Consider the following 17,832-nt stretch of genomic DNA (forward strand, 5'->3'; position numbering starts at 1 on the left):
GAATTGACCTGGATATGAAGCATACATAGCGCAAAATAATATAACATTTGTTTTTTAAAGAGATAAGATGAAGCTCTCCTCTCCTCTTGTTAAAAACAAAAATTCAGCAGTGGCGGTCATATTTATGCACCTAGCATAACTACTCGGTGCAAATAGGGGAAACACTGACATATACATAAGTACGTATACATACTCATACATACGTACACATATGTACACAGCTAAACCTACAAATGCATACTCATAGATACGTACACATACAAACTATGCATACATACGTATACATAGTAACATTGACATCGCTAAACATACGTATACATACTCAAACATCCAAAGCCATAGGCTACGGATGTTTGATTGGTTCATAGCGCAGCCAGGGCTCACTATACAGATAGTTAACAGGCGTATAATCATACATACATATACGTGTGTAAACATACGTGTACATACGCACACATACGGCAAACTATATACCAATATAAGCACACATAAGCATGTAATGGCAGTGCAAGTACAATTTCTTCATGTATTGTATGATTTCTAGTTGTGATTATAATGCTGTAAAATCCCCATTATAATCAGGATAAATATAACTGGTTCCAAGGTTATTCAAGAATTTGTGGTCTAGAATTATCAAGATTGCAGTTTGAACTTCTGTGTTGGATTTCAGTTCATGTGAAACCCTCCAAAAATAATACATTCAATATCTTTTTTTATGACTAGCTCGAAGACATGCAGAATGAAGTCAAGTTCAGTAAATATGCCGAAACGGGTAAGTATGTAAAGGAGGTGGACTTGGCAGAGTTTCTCAGGCTGTACATCAACCACCGGCCCGCCTTCGGCATCTCCAGGAAGGAGTTGGCAGAAAGCTTCAGGGTCCTGGGTTTCTGGGACGGGTCGGGACAGCTGGCCATCCCTAGAGATCAACTTCTGGAACTTCTTCAGGCCAGAGGTACTGGCTGCACCCATGCTTCCTAATAAGGATACACTATCATTGTACATTTCTATGCTTATAGATCAGTTCTCAAAGCTAAAAGGCACAGGACATGTTCCAAACAGCATTGATATCATGGAAACTAGAGTATATACAAGATTACATTGAACATGTGTAATAATAAAGCAATTCAAATGGGGAACTATTGCAACAAATTTTGAAGATGTGAGCGTTGTTTATTGTAGTGGGTATACGGTGATGACTTCACTCCCTCAATGACCCACTAGCCATGCACACATTACGAACTGCCATATTCCCCTCTGCATGTTCCGCAACTTTGATTTAGTTTGCTGTCACATCTCTTGAGCCGGTATTTGAGAAAACAAATTGCTTAAGTGATAGTCACTAGGGATAGGGTTAGGGTTACATATCCTTTTTAAGTGGGTGCACAAAAATTCTGGAGCTTGCATGTAAAGGGCGCATACAAGATCGGTCTGGGTGATCAAATCATCCTTACTGTCTGACTTCATTCAAACCTCTGTAACCAGTATCATTTGCCAAAATCACTTTGTTATGCCAACTCTGACTACATGAGTATTTTTGGTATTTTGCCTTTGTGATAAGACTTTTTGTTAGTATATAAGTACTTGTATCGCGATTGAATTTTGCGTTGTCAATACACTCAGTACTTACTGAAGCACATTGATTCAAAAGAAGGATGTGCTATATTACTGTTCACATTCACATTCGCACGCCAAAGGCTCTAAAGCACATTTTGTACAAGGAAATCATTTTGAGAAATATTATTGGTAACAGAGATTTAAGTGAAGCAAAGAGGGACTGTTACAATGGTTTGATCACCCGGATCAGTATTGTCCTTTAATTAACATGTGTAGCCCTGTTCCCGGCCTGTTTCCGGCCTGTTTTCGCCTATGTTAGAAACTGTTTGGTAATTCAAGGTCACTCCCGATCTTCATGCTTTATTGTAAACATTCAACTCTCTGCTCCATTTGTCAGGTGAACACATGCGGGAGGATGAGGTGGTGGAGTGTCTAACTGTCCTATCAGGCGAACACATGAGGGAGGATGAGGAGGGGGAGTGGATACTTCCAGCAACAGGGGCCTCTGAGAAGCATGCCGCTAATGAAGGTAAGTGAGAGCTGTGTTGAATTGTGTTGAAAATTTAGGGGGAAGAGAATGAAGGTATGGCCAGAATCTATATAACGTGGTCTATTGGTGACAATTACAAACATGTCTTTGGAATGCTATGGGGAATGGGAGGGGGGCACTGTTCTAGTATTTTTCATATGTTGTATCATTCCGTGTGTGTGTGTGCGCGTGTGTGTGTGTGTGTGTGTGTGTGTGTGTGTGTGTGTGTGTGTGTGTGTGTTTTCATTTGTCTATTTAGAATACTCATTGGACTGTGTGATCCCAGAGTCGATATCCGCAGAGACATTCACAAGTCATATTCTGGGCTTCCCTTCATGTATGAAGACAAGGGACAAGTCATGTCCTTCAGAGTAAAAGCACACCAATCAGTTTACTGTCAGCTCATTAATGTTAGGATGTGTCTTTACTTTCCATTAAATATATAAATAAAATTAAAATTATAAGTTAGTCGGATTTGCTGGTGCTTATTAATAGCCCACATATGTATTGCTTAACTGCGTTACTAGCCTATACTTTATTAGGCTAGTATTTTATTAGTAGTTTATTAGTAGCCCAGATCATACCGTAACACATAAAAAGTCAAACAAAATAAGTTAAGTACACAAAAGAATACTGTACGCAGGAACTTTGCATCATGATAACATGTTATATGCTGTCAAACTGCAAGAATAAGTTTAGCATCATTATGAAAGAACTTCTTTTTTTGTCCTCTACTTTAGTCTGAATAAAAACATACAAAACGTCGGCTAAGTGGTCCTTCATGAAGTATTTACATTTTCCACACTTATTTCTGCAGGCTGCTCCGCCAACTCCTGCACAAATAGGTCACGGGTCTTTTGTTAGTTTTTCCTTTTTACAACAGACATGTGTTTGTCGATCGAGCATGGAAAGCTATACACACATCGGTTAAAATATTTAACCTGTAGCATGGTCATAAACAAACCAATCAAGTTCTTCAAGGTAATATGCGTTGATTTCTTTCAAGCAGGTTCGAGGAGACAGATCACCCTGTCAGGTTATTTTGATTTCTGTTTAGGCGTGGCTCTCGCTGTGACCAATCAGAGGCCACTTGTTTGGGCGGGGCTCTGGCTGTGACAAATCAGAGGCCTTTCTCGAGCAGGAGCTTCCTGCTCCTTCAGTCAGCTGGTCCTTCTGGTCTCGAGCTCCAAAAGAAAATTAGAGGGTTTACAAGATATGGAGAGCTGTTGTACGTGTACTTTTAGAAATGAAAGAAGAGTTAATTCCTCGTTGTTGCAGCAAATACATTGAATTGTGTAGCTATTGCTAATCGTAACTATGATTTAATCCATACAAAAAGCGCAATGAGCACGTTTACCGCATGAAGTGGCATATTTAGTAAATTAGCCTGTTAGCTCACGTTAGCTGTTTGTTTGGTAACGACATGGCTGCTGAACGGTACAGATACCGGCACACGGCGGCGGGGAGCCTGCAGGATGCCGACTCCGACCCTGAGGAGCCTCAGTTAGTTTATGTAAAGTCTGACGGACGGGAAGCCCAGATCATCCACAGCGGACACTTCATGGTGTCTGCGCCTCACATCGAGCACCCGCCGAAGAAAGGATACGACTTCGACACCGTCAACAAACAGACGTGTCACACGTATCACTTCGGGAAGACCAGCACCTCACACATCTCTATTGATGCTTCGCTGACCAAACTGTTCGAGTGCATGACCGTGGCATACAGGTAAACCATCAAACGACACACTAGTAGTACTCATCATACAGGTAAACAAGACACCCTAGTAGTACTCATCATACAGGTAAACTACCTAACACTAGTAGTACTTATATAGGTAAACCACCTAAACACACCAGTAGTACTCATCATACAGGTAAACCACCTAACACTAGTAGTACTCATCATATAGGTATACCACCCAACACTAGTAGTACTCATACAGGTAAACCACCTAACACTATTAGTACTCATTATACAGGTAAACCACCTAAACACACCAGTAGTACTCATCATACAAGTAAACCACCTAAAACTAGTAGTACTCATCATACAGGTAAACCACCTAACACTAGTAGTACTCATCAAACAAGTAAACCACCTAACACTAGTAGTACTCATACAGGTAAACCACCTAACACTAGTAGTACTCATTATACAGGTAAACCACCTAAACACACCAGTAGTACTCATCATACAGGTAAACCACCTAACACTAGTAGTACTCATCATACAGGTAAACCACCTAACACTTGTAGTACTCATCATACAGGTAAACCACCTTAAAACACCAGTAGTACTCATCATACAGCGAAACCACCTAACACTATTAATACTCATCATACAGGGAAACAAGACACAAGAGTCGTACTCATCATAGGGCTGGGCGATATGGACCAAAATTCATATCTCGATATTTTGTGTTTGAATGGCGATATACGATGTTAAAACGATACTTTTAACAAAACGGGTAAAGTGTGTAAACGCCACAAGTATTCACCATCAACCATTTATTTAGGTTTAGTTTTTGCTCAATGAAGCACAGCTGTGCTTTAACAACAGATATAAAACAATAGTGTTGCCTGTTTGAAACGTCAAGTACTATTAAATAAAAACAACATAGTGCAGTGCAACAGTGCAAATAACATACACTTATAGGCATAATGTGCAAATAACAAAAAATGTAAAGCAGGCTGACTGAAAAACAGGCCTATGGCTTCACAGTATTACATTGAAAACAGAGAAATATATCAAGACACAGGCCTACATAAGCCAATATTCTGATCTAATAGGCAGGCATACCCCTGCAAATAACAAAATTGTAAACAGTAGTGCAGGCCTCACCTGTTTGAAAATATACAGCTGCATAATTAGTCAACTATGAAAATAAAATGTATAGAAAATAAATAAGCCATAATAAACTCAAATGGCTAGATATATTGTAAATATTCACTGAGGTAGACTGAGAATATTTAGTCTTTGAACCAAAACTTTAACCAGAATTTTTAGTCTTAAGTCTTCCTATGTAAACTTGTTTCTTACAGGTTCTGTGCTAGGAAAACAAGCCTGTCAACTGTTTCAGGCTTCAGGGATGCCCTGTAACAGCTTACAATGTTACCACTGCAGCTGAAAACTCACTCTGAAGGAGAACTGGTTGCTGGTACTAAAAGATACTTATTTGCTACCTTTGCTAAGCGCTGGATAGATCATTTCAAATTCCCTCCACCATTTAAGAGGATCTCTATCACTCTCAATCCTAGCTGACAGCAAGTAGCTTGAAAGTTCATTTTCAATTCTCTCCTGCTGTGTCGGTGTGTTGCCACTGCTGGTCACTGTGCTTCGTTTGAAGAAGCTGGCTAGTGACTTTTTCTTCTTTGCTGCGGATGGTGCCATTGACACTTCTTGCTCTACAGGCTCAGACAGAGGCAGCTGACTGCCTTCAGCCAAAAGAGACTTTGCCTCCTCAACAACTTTTTGTTTCAAGGCATCAACCCTGTCTCTTGGAATGTATGCATCTTTGAAGTGTGGATCCACAAATGTGGCTATGTCCAAGAGGTCACTTGTGGCTGGATGAGAGCACTTATCAGTAAGGTAGTCCACAATGGTGGACTTTATTGACCTGCACAGCTCAGTGTCACCTTCCTCCACTGCCAGGGTACTCGTGCTGAAAAGATGAAGGACAGGTCTGACATAGGAAAGGGTCACATAGTCCTCCTCTGACAAAGCGTTCGTGAACTCCTGGAGGGGTTTTAGAGCCTTCTCGACCGTCTCCAGTACCTCAATGTCCTGCCATGTGAGGACTAGGTGCCGGCTCTTTTTGTCAGAGGAGAGGACCTTTGTGATCGCCGCCTCTTGTTCCAGGATCCTTTCGATCATCAGCTGCCTTGATCCCCAACGTGTGGTAGATTCTGTAATGAGCTGATGAGTTGGGAGGCCAAGCTGTTGCTGGACTTCAGAGAGCACCCTCCTCCTCAGCCAGCTGTAGGAAAAGCTGCTGATCTTTTTGCACAGGGAAATGGCCCTTGTGAAGCGGCTGTCATCCATCCCATGACCTGTGAGAATCAGAATCATAACTTTATCAGCAGAGTGCTTTCTTAAAAATATAAATATGGTTGATCTGCTTTTCAGTCAACCCGCAAGCTCTAACACAGATGGCGTCGACGGGTGAACTACTGATGGTATTGTGTGTATAAAATGTCCTCTTTAATAAACAATCTGTACACTTACAAAGTTATCAATGCCTTGTTTTATATGTTAAGACCCTTATTATACTACCAAAGAAGTGTCTGGCTACTTCTAGCCTTGTAAGTGGTTTAAAATAGCGATTTAGTTTTTACCATGAGATTATTTACCATTCCAAGTTTATAGCGCTTTGAATCAGCTAAAAACAGCCAACTTAAGAATGCGTTGACTCCGAACTTCGTTATTCGAATATAATTAGAATATCAAAAAATAAATCAAAATTCGAACGAATATTAGGCAGCCCTTAATATTCGAACCTGTTATGGGCAGGCCAAGAGGGAGCAACGTCAGTCTATTCATAATATTGTAATGACCACGGAAGAGGCAGTGAATGAAGTATTGATTAGACAGCGATTTATTAGATACCTAATAAGCGTTGGAACACGCAAGACCGGTAACCATAGCAATGGCGGTAAACAAACCCAGCAAAGCCCAATCCAGGTCTTACTGAAGGCATTTAATGGTCAAAATATTATTAGTAAACATTTGAATATATTTGAATATTAATATTAATAAACAAACAAACTTCGAATATATTTTGGGTAAAAGTTAAAGCCCTAGTCTATATGCGCTTGCAAATAATAGTTTTTCAAAACAATTTCTTTAATAATACTGTACAGACACTTACCAATAGCCAAATGAAGTCGGTGACCAAAGCACTGCATCCTCAGCCACTCATTCAGCTCCACCACCTTGATGATGTTGCTCTCATTATCTGTCGTATCTGGGGGCTTGGCGAAAAGTCCCTTTTCGCCAAGCCCCCAGTTAACAAGGGCATGTTGAAGAGCCTCTGCAATGTGCTCACGCGTGTGGTTGTCTGGAAAATAGCTCGTTTGGAGGCACGCTGTTTTCATCTCCCAATCTTCAATAAAGTGCACGGTTATACACATATACGGCTCGCATGTGCGGCTTGTCCACATGTCGGTTGTTAGCCCGAAATGCGTCACTTTAGCTAGTCTTTCCGCCAAGTTTTTCTCTGCCTGAGCATACATCTCTGGCAGAACCTCCCGAGCAAAATGATTGCGGCTGGGCAATTGGTACCGTGGGTCAATTGCTTTCAACAAATTGATGAAACCCTTTTTTTCGACCACGGCTATAGGGACCATGTCCATGGCAATATGGAATGCCACCAAATTAGTTATATCGCGCCACGTCTTACTTTTATGGTCATAAGGCACGGCACTGATTAATGAAGCTTGCAACGAACTTTGCTTCAGGAGGAGAGACATTCTGTGACTGCGAGCCTTTGGCCGCAGCAGCAGCACCACGTAGTTTTATACTCTCTTCATAGAGCAGTCGGTGGTTCTGCTGCAGGTGACTGAAGAGATTTGTAGTGTTTCCACCTTTTGTCGTAACCTGTTTCCTGCACGCTTTACAAATCACGTCGCTTTGCTGTTTGTCTTGAATCCTAAACCCGAAATAACTCCAAATAACAGAGCCATTATTCTTTTTTTTTGTAACCAACTGCTCACTCTCTACCACCGTGTCCGCCATGTTTTGGTTCAAAGTTTGTGATCCATAACCCTCTTTAATAGGTCCATGTGCATAACGTAGGTGGGAGAACACTACGTACATGTAAGGGGCGGGATTTAGCAGCTGAACATGGTTTGTAGGCTCAGAGAGCAGCGGTCGGCTTTATAAAATAGCGCTCGCAAGGCAACATCAAAATAATATATAATATACCGGTATGGCGATATTGTCTCAACTACATATCGCTTTCAAAAATAAACCGGTATAATTTTAATACCGGTATATCGCCCAGCCCTAACTTATCATACATGTAAACCACCAAAACACACTAGTAGTACCAGGGTTCGAGTTATGATTCTGTCTCTGTGTGGGTCTCTAAAGAAATAAGTAAAACTATAGCAAGTAAATATGTAAGAGATAATGTATAGAATGCCGGTCATTTTCAGGAAAATATGCCCCGACAGGGCAAACCGGACACTGATGCGAAGTGGATGTGCCTTGCTTCGCCCTGAGGGGCTTATTTTTGATAATGACCGGCGACGTTCTATACACGGCTACTTGCCAAAACGAAAAAATTAGTTCACACGGTGTGTCTTTTTACAATTTATTTGATACCTGCATTCGTAGTGTTGATCAGCAGAGAAATAGTCAGCCAAATACGTTGACGTCGCTAAGCAACCGAGTACGCTGGGGTTGATAAGTTACCGGACTACTTGCGGAGTGATGCGAAGGACAGCAAAAAAATCCACTTTCCTTGACAGCGGTCATTATATGCTTAGCAACGTTGAATTATCAAATATTATTCTACTTTGTTTAAGAAGGCTTGATTCTGATTGGCTGGGAGGAGGGCATTAACCCGGAAGGTTGCCCGCTTACTTGTCGGTTTTACTTGCTGCTGACTGACCGTCATCAAATAGTAGATCAATACGCCGGTTGTATTTTTTGTAATACTCGATTCTGATTGACTGCAGGGTGTACACTAATCCCTGATATATGGACACCTGAGGTGCGTTCAAAGTCGCAAACATAGTAGAGTTTAGATTCTCTGCCTGTGCCCGACCCGCAGGCTGGGTCGGGCCGATATTTCCCACCACTATCCTCGGGCTGGGCCTTTGATCGAGCATTTGTGTTTTTTAAAAAAAAAATGAATCATTGCTTTATTGGCCTAATCTGAGGAGAAATCTATGCCATGAACAGAACATAGGCCTATATTTAGCAGAGTAGGCCTAAGTAACCAATGTGTACAAAGTTACACAAAGTAAAAAGAAAACACATGTGGCAGCTAACGTTTCTCCTCCACTCGCACGCATCCCATGTATTAAAAGAAATGTCGGGTTGAAATCGGGCTTGGCCTTATAATTAAAGTTAATATGTCAGGCCGGGCCGGGCTTGGACAGAACATGCACAGGGTTGGGTCGGGCTTGATTTTCTGGGCGATCTAAGCTCTATAACATAGGCGAACGCTCACGAACGATTTGAAACATGTTCTGTTAAGCGTGCCGATGTCTTCAAACGTACGCGAACATAGAGGTAGTTCTCCGCAAGTAGACGGATCACGGACTGCAAGAGATGTGCTCCCAGATGGAGATTAACATTAATTCCTTTCCTACATATAAAGCAATAGATAAATTGTTTCATATAGCCTATCTACACCCTTACTTCAACTGATGTCTTGTGCATCCTTAAATGTGATCTGAATGTGACATCGCAGTAAGTGGGCACAACCCTCTATTCCCGAATCGTCCGAATTACTTGTCTGCAGTATACTTTCTACTAGATCGACAACTTCTAGACCTTCTGTAAACTCGTCAATTATCATTGAGGCTGCAGCTAATACAATGGCCTTTCTTGTTGCCATTGTTTGTTTACAGTTTGTTTACAGTTTAAAACAAACGTTTAGAACGTTGTCTAAAAATCGTTAACATTTTATTGTTTAAAGTCAAAGCGTTCGCTGCGAGCGTTCGCTGCGAGCGTTCGCTGTGAGCGTTCGCTGCGAACGTTCACCTATGTTCGCCGATTCCAAACGCACCTCAGCTAAGTATTTCCAGTCAAATTGTCTGTTGAGCCTTCAAAACGAGAGCTGGTCAATTGTGAAAAATGCATTAAACTAATCAGAAAACGCAGCTATATGCTATAAACCCTAGAGCAGGGATCGGCAACTAAGTTTGGCCTTGGGCCAATTTTATTTCCAGCCAATAGGTGGCGGGCCAGAACATTATCTCATGGTGCATTTTATTATCCATCCGTCTCGGAGGTCCGAGGACGTTGCCTTGCGACACGCATGAACATGCCCCTTTTCCTCGGACAGCGCACTTGCTTGCTCGGATGAACTCAGAGGAGGCCGAGCAAGTATTCCAAGACAGAATTCAAGATGGCTGCGCCCAGTGTGACTTGAAGTATGAACTGTTTTCATTGTGTTTGGACCGCTTTGGTGGTTTAAATGGCAATTTCAATCACTCGTTAGGGCTGGTAACATTCCCCAGAAATTAAATTCGAATATTGGTCTTAAAAAATGGTCCGAATATCGAATATATTCGAATATTATTATTAATTAATTAATTATTTTTCCCCGCGGAGAATAGGACTTGTTATTGTAACAGTACCCCATTATATCATACAGTTTAACAATCCTATTATTAACAGTTCCACGGGAAGGGACTTGATAGCTTGGATTTATTTCGTGGATAAATTTCTGAAAACCTACGCCGTCAACTATACTGATTGGCCGCATGTCTTTGCAAATGAACTCCGTTAACTTTTTAGTGATGGCCTCTTGTTTTGCAGCGGGAAGAGAAGTGGTCGGGCTGTAAAACGCTGTTAGCTTGGGTTGTTTGGGAAGCGGGCCGTCTGCTTCGTCTTCACCAACTTTGTTCCATTCGGTCGGGTGAACAACTATTAAATGCATCCTCAAATTTGTGGTAGTCGAGTGATATGCCAGTTCCGCATCGCATAACTTGCAAACAGCCTTGGATTTGTCGACAACTTTACCTCCAACTGACCAGAATCCAAAAAAGCGCCAAACAGTAGTTCTTAAATTATCTGGCTTAACAATCACTTTGTCCGTGGTGGAGTTCTTGACTTCACCGGATTCCATTTCCCCGGTTTGTTTTTCGGGCTCGCTGGTTTGTGTTTCATACATTTTCATACATTTATCGGTGTCTACAGTGAGGTGGGGAGGTGGAGGTGGTGGAGCGCAGTCCATGCTACCTTGTTGTGACACTTGACTGCAGCTACACGCAGGCCAGTAAGCGACGCACCATGGGACACAACGGAGGAGAATCAATGCGCGCGCTGCCCTGAGCAATAAAATATATATTTTGTAAATTATTCGAATATTCATTTTCACGTTCGAATATACATATTTTTCCCATATTCGAGGAATATCAGAAATTCGAATATTAATTTACCAGCCCTATCACTGGTATTACTGCAATGCCTTACTGAGTCCGTATCTCTGCTATGGCCTATCGCCTACTTATTTTGGAGCGCCTGGTACTCTGCCAATGCTACCGCGACAACAGCTTTCCGGGTGGCGTCCATGTTTTTCTCCAACGACCGAGCCAAACATAATAAAACGCTTGAAGTGTGGGCGTGACGTCACATCCGAGGTCAGAGTCGGTTCGCAGAGAATACTAAAACGCACCAAAAGGCTAGTTCAAGGAATTGATTAATGAAAGTGCATCTGGAACTGCGACGCAGGCCCGTCAGCTGGCTTAGTCATATGCCTACCAAGCACTAGATGACTCTTAAAAGAAGTACATATAAACAAGTGTATGCCCATATCACATAAAGGTCATGCCTGATCACGTTGGGTAGAGGTGTTGCTGCACTCAGAGACAACGCAGCGATAGCTTTATGAGCAGTTCTAACTGGAGAGAAATTTAAATCCGCGAGCTGCTGATTATGTGAGAGAAGGTGATGCAGTCGTATTAAACAAAGACATTGAAAGATATGGTGCGATCTACGAGAGAGACGCAGAGGAACTGTCCTTACGAGGCTTTTGTCGGGATAAAAAACCCTAACCCGTCCCTAACCCAAAAGTGGTCAGCAAAATAAAGAATATGTTGCCGTTTTTGCACTTGTAAATAGTTAATCGTGTTTGTAGCCTACACTCAGACGTGAACTCATTCTTGCATGCGGGTCTCTTCATTCATAAAAAAATAAAAACATTCGGGAATATGCAAATTATTCTAAAGAGGTCTAGACTCCGTGCGCAGCCCCGCCTTCTCCAGTGAACCAAGACAGCCCGCGCCGTGACGAACGGGGGGTTTTACCCCCTCGGTTTTACTCGGGAAACTTGAGATAAGACGGTGAAATCGCTGTGCGTGCCAAGCCTCAACTGAACCGGCTTGGCAGTGTAGAAAGGCCTTATGCTGGAGAGAGGGCAGTAGTGCGCACCTAAAAAAGCAACCAACCACTCTTAAAACACTTCACACACACACACACACACCACGGTGGGTGCTGATTGACTGCACGCACACGCACGTACACACACCATGGCGGGTGCTGACTGACTGCACACATACACAAACCTCCGTTCCTAGCCTACTCACCGTTAGAAGAGCTGTAGGCGAAGTAGCCTCATCAGAGACTCTACTTGCGTTAAACAGCAAAGACTCAGAGCTTGGCATCTTAAATCTTTAGTGGACTTTTGTCAACAGCTCCTGCCTTTCTCTACGTGCAGTATCACACAAAAATACGTAATGTCGGGTCGCCATGGTTGTTGTATATAGGCCTATAAAGGGGGTTCCGTTTCATTTAATATTGCATAGTTTCCACTTTCCAATATCTCCCGCTCAGCCCCTCGCAGCTTATGCGTGACCGTGACGAGTGTGTCTCTAACGTTCAGGGAGTAGCAGCAGGATTTGATACAATTAAATTCCAAAAAACGGTTGTGAAAGAAAAAAAAGTTCACTGTATCCGCCCCTTTACATTTAAGCTAACAGATGTAGATATTCAAAAAAAAGAAATCATATAACTTCAGAATAATCTGGCAGGCCAGATATTATGTCTGGCGGGCCAGTTATGGCCCGCGGGCCGCCAGTTGCCAACCCCTGGTATTGACCGTCGCGATTCCCATTGAAAGAAATGGCGCAGTGGTTAAACTTCAAAACAAGAGCTGCTAAATTGTGAAAAATGAATTAAACTGTAATCAGAAAACGCGGTTATATGTTATAGACCCTGGAGTAGCTGTGGTATTAAGGCTGGGACGAATTTCGAATTATAAATATGTACAATCCATAACGTTAGCTCTCTGGCTCATAGCTGAGCGGAATAGAATGCATCCATTACCAGGTCATATCTAAGGTCTGTCCTATTTACTGGAGGAGTGAACAATGTTTCCGTTGCATAAGAACCTTACGGGAGGGTAATAATTGTTCCAGGTATTGGTCAAACCCTCAGGCGTTACCAGGGAAACTAAATCATGGCTTGTGAAAAACTTTATATTTGGATAATAAAACTTAATTTATTTTATAAGTGACCATTTAATAAGTGACCATGGTTTAAGTGTGTCCAAAACATGTTTGATCGATGGTAATTAAAGGGGACTACTTTTTGAGGGCGATGAACTCAAACAGAGTAAGCATGCAATACGAATAAGAAAAAGCGTAATTACTAAAGTATTTGATTTTTTTTATTATGTCGGCTAGCAAAAAGTAGAATAAACGTGATAATCACCTCAAGGCAGGGCAATAAACAGTTTGATATGCCCGGCTCGTGGAAGGTTATCGGTAAGCCGTCCACGAGCCGGCCATATCAAACTGTTTATTGCCCTGCCTTGAGGTGATTATCAGAATCAGAATCAGAATCTCTTTATAGTAATAAAAATTTGATTGTATTTTATAAAACTTTATTGTAATCTAAATTGGCGTAGAGGCTCTCAAAATAAGTGTTGTTTTTTTTTAAAAAGATTTGTTTAAAAGAAAAACAAAATGAGAAAAGGTTTTTATTTTTTAAATGTATATATAGAATGTTAAAAAATTCAAAAACAAATATATATATTTAAAAATGTCAGCCAATTTTAAAGGTCAGATGGGTATGATAACGCAATAATTTATAATTGCATTATTTAGAGAAATAACAGCTCTGGGGTAGAAACTGTTTTTTAGTTTGTTTTTGATCTGATTGCCCTGTAGCGCCTCCCAGAGGGCAACAGTTCAACAGTATTCCTCACTAGTTCACCGCCGCAAGTTGTGAAGGGTCCATGCAAGTGAATGGAGCGTTCCACGGCATTGAGAAGAGCCGTGTAATAAAGGCTATTATTACACGGCTCTTCTCAATGCCGTGAAACGCTCTGTTCACTTGCATGGACCCTTCACAACTTCCGGCGTTGAATTATATTTGATAATTCACCGTTGCTACACTGTGAGGTCACGATGTTTACATAGCTGCCACGGCTATCGCCATTCTGCTTAAACCCCGCCCTACCATAAGGGTATTGTCGGCGGTGGAAACGCGAGCCGTAACTAAGCTGGGCTATACCGCACTCTCAATACTGGGCTGAGGCGTGCTGGGTCCGAAGCATACCCGCCGGTGGAAAAGGGGGATAAGCATATAATGACCGCTGTCAAGGAAAGTGGACTTTTTGCCTCGGATTTCTTTCATATCACTCCGCAAGTAGTCTGGTAATTTATCAACCCCAGCGTATTCGGTTGCTAAGCGACATCGACGTCTTTGGCGAACTATTTCTCTGCTGATCAACACTACGAATGGTAAAAAGACACACCTTGTCTTTTAACGGTGTGTCTTTTTAAGTTATTTTTTCTTTTTGCATAGTAGCCGTGAAGCGGGATAATGCATTGGAAATAAGCCTTGTAAGCCTTATTTTCCAGATAATGACTGGCGTTCTATACATTACCCCTTACTAGCTAAATAGGTACACAGACACACATAGGCCTATTGTATGCATACCAAGCCCCAACCACAGCGAGATATACCAGCATCCAATGCGGAAGTGACAAACATTGCAGTAGCACCGGGTGGCCACTACGAGGTGGTACCAAAAGGGAGCAATTCTTGGTTGACTCACATGTTAAACAGGCCGTTTTCACAGTCTTATTAAACCTATTTACAGCCTGGTCAAAAAAAAACATTCTAGTCAGTATGTTTAGTTCATATCTCCATGACAACACCGAGGGGGGTGAAAAAAATTTGAGGAGGCTAGTTTTTATTTTATTGGAGGTTAAAATGTATGAATAATTAGGGGCGCGGCCTCTTGAGTGACAGCTAGCCGCTGGCTCTCACTCTCTGTACGTCACCTAGATGAGCGTATCTCCCGCCCCCCATCAATGGGGGGCAGGAGATGAATGCCCTTTTTTGGTTAAAGGAAATGAGGCGGAGTCAAACTATGACGTGTCAAACTAAGATGGCGACGCGCATAAACCAAGAGAATTGGATGCAGTTGGAATAACTGAGGTCCGCCCGGATGCTACATCCATTTTATATACTATCTATGATGCATACCAGAGATGGGGACTCGAGTCTCAGACTCGGACTCGAGTCGCACTTAAGTCGCACAAACGGTGACTTCAGACTTGACTTGCGACTCCACCCAAAAGACTTGACTCAGATTCGAGCTTCGAGACTCGTCAAGTCATGCAATTATTGCTTTTTAAATCTAAGTTTATTCATGTATTTCTATTAGGGATGGGCAACGATCTTGGTCATTTTTTGAAAATTCACCATTACTAAGCATATAATGACTATAATTTTTTGCCGTCTGTTGTATCACTCCGCAAGTCCGGTAACTTATCAACCCCAGTGTCCTTGGTTGCTAAGCGACGTCAACGTCTTTGGCGGACTATTTCTCTGCTGATCAACACTACAAATGCTGGTAACAAATAAATTGTAAAAAGACACACCGTGTGAAGTTACTTTTTTCAAGTAGCCGTGTAATAAGCGGGATAATGTATAGAACATCGCCGGTCATTATCAAAAATAACTAGAATGGCAGACGTGTTCCATAGTTTCTATATGCTAAAGACGTGTCTAGTTCACCGTCAGGCAGGCTGGGTTCAGTAAAATAAATAAATAAATAGCGATTTGTTTTCAGCGCACGTAGGCCTATCTGCCTAAGCCCACGTTGAAATAATTTGATGTTGATGGCGCAGTTGTTGAAACAAAGAGATTGATTTCATACAAATCATAAAAGCCTCTGTGTGTGTGTGTGTGTGTGTGTGTGTGTGTGTGTGTGTGTGTGTATGCACGCGTGTATCCGAGATGCCAAAATGTTGAAAAATACAGTTATGAAATTGAAACAGATTTATATTTGTTTCTTCAGATTGCATTGCATTAGACCCCTAAAGCTATCCTTCAACTGATTTTGATACTGTATGGATGGTAGCTAAAGGACATTCACAGGCTTTGAATTCATAAGATTAAACAATACAGTGTTAGGGACAGATCAGATGGCCAGAGACTTGAGACTTGACTTGGACTCAAGCTCAAAGACTTGAGACTCGACTTGGACTTCCAACAAATGACTTGTGAACATCTCTGATGCATTCAAATCTTTTTTGATTTAAAATATTGTTTGTGACTACAGCCCAGCCCAGGCTACACACTTTAAACAGAGGGAGAATGAATAGGCTACTTGAACGGACTAAAAGCCATCTCTTAACATTGCGCAAAAAAATGGATCAAACAGAGTTCTTCTTAGAGTTCTAAGAGTAGGTCCAGCAGGGATCGCATCGGGTCAACAGTATCATGTACGTCCACTAAGGATGGGCACGAGTAGTTCCACCCGGACCATTTAGCCAAAGTATACTACGACTCCTTAATCCGACTCCGTAACTACGGAGACCTCTCAGCAGCTCTCCGTCGGGATGTCGGATACGCAATGCAATTCGCCGGCCTATCGATCTTATATGTTGACAAAAAACCATTCAAGCAGTGTTGTAAATAAACTTCCAAAGCTTGTTTTTTTGGTCCTTAAGGTGCAAAATAAACAATTTACAAAGTAATTAAGGTGCAAAATCAAACGGGAGAAGTGATTCCGGAAATGATTTTGTTAGAGGACTAAACAAAGCCCTTGCCATCTCCGTTGCGTCGACCAATAGGTCCATGGCGTTTATGGATAGTTAAAAAATATTGGATGCGCACGTAAGCGTGTCTACGTACAGCACGTTAACATGCACACGCTAGGGATCGGCAACGATAGTCGAATAGTCGGCGTCACGTAGAATATCGAATAATGAATATGACTATCGTTATTTATTACACAGCTCTCCTCAATGCTGTTGAACGCTCCGTTGAACCCTTTCCCTTAACTATGAACCATACCGTACCATACGTGACTTAAAAACTGAGGTACGTACCGAACCGTGACTTTTGTGTACCGTTACACCCCTAATGAATGCTGGCATCAACCAAAGATGTGCACCGTCTTTGTAATTTCATGGAGAGCCCTTATAGGTCACGTATTACGTCTTTCATTGTTGCTGAGTAAGATGCCTAAGTAAACCAGAGTACTTGTCCCTCTCTGCGCCGGAACGCTTGTCATCTTGTCATTGTTTGTCAACAACGGAGAATGGCCGTAGCAGCAATAAACTTGGTTATTTGGCATTTGCATTTCTGAATTCCTTGACGGGTTGTTGAAATAGTGTCGTGAGCTGGGTTTACACAGCTCTTTTTTTTTTCACTGCAACGGTGATAGTAACACCTGGATGGTGCCTTTTTAAATGCGTGTGCATGTTAAAGTGCTGTACGTAAACACGGAGAGCCCTCTCCACAGCCGGAGAGCTTGTTAGATATTTTTTAACTATCCGTCGACGCCATGGACCTATTGGTCGACGCAACGGAGACGGCAAGGGCTGTGATTGGTCCTCTAACCAAATCATTTCCGGAATCACTTCTCCGGTTTGACTTTGCACCTTAATTACTTTGTACATTGTTTACTTTGCACATTAAGGACCAATAAAACACCAAATAAGATTTGGAAAGCTTTGGAAGTTTATTAACAACGCTGCTTACATGGTTTGTAGTCAACATATAAGATCGATTGGGCGGCGAATAGCATTGCGTATCCGACATCCCGA

General features: G+C 41.9%; 2 protein-coding genes across 3 annotated transcripts in view; both read left to right on the forward strand.

Moving 5' to 3' along the window:
* Window positions 1-2,458, forward strand: part of cfap251 (cilia and flagella associated protein 251) — a gene marked incomplete at both ends in the record, with an annotated part of 52,855 nt that extends 50,397 nt beyond the window's left edge. Inside the window, 3 exons of the mRNA XM_079731249.1 lie at window positions 724-952; window positions 1,952-2,083; window positions 2,343-2,458. Coding sequence (XP_079587375.1) covers window positions 724-952; window positions 1,952-2,083; window positions 2,343-2,458 — 477 coding nt within the window. The remainder of the gene's footprint in view (window positions 1-723; window positions 953-1,951; window positions 2,084-2,342) is intronic.
* Window positions 2,459-3,281: 823 nt separating this feature from the next.
* mlxip (MLX interacting protein) overlaps window positions 3,282-17,832 on the forward strand; it is a 63,712-nt gene continuing 49,161 nt past the window's right edge. For both annotated transcript variants that reach the window (XM_079752313.1, XM_079752314.1), the window contains exon 1: window positions 3,282-3,811. In XM_079752313.1, the coding sequence (XP_079608439.1) occupies window positions 3,507-3,811 (305 nt within the window). In that variant the 5' untranslated portion in view covers window positions 3,282-3,506. The remainder of the gene's footprint in view (window positions 3,812-17,832) is intronic.

Source organism: Pollachius pollachius, assembly GCF_949987615.1.
Source record: "Pollachius pollachius genome assembly, chromosome: 1".
NCBI classification, from domain to species: Eukaryota; Metazoa; Chordata; class Actinopteri; order Gadiformes; family Gadidae; genus Pollachius; species Pollachius pollachius.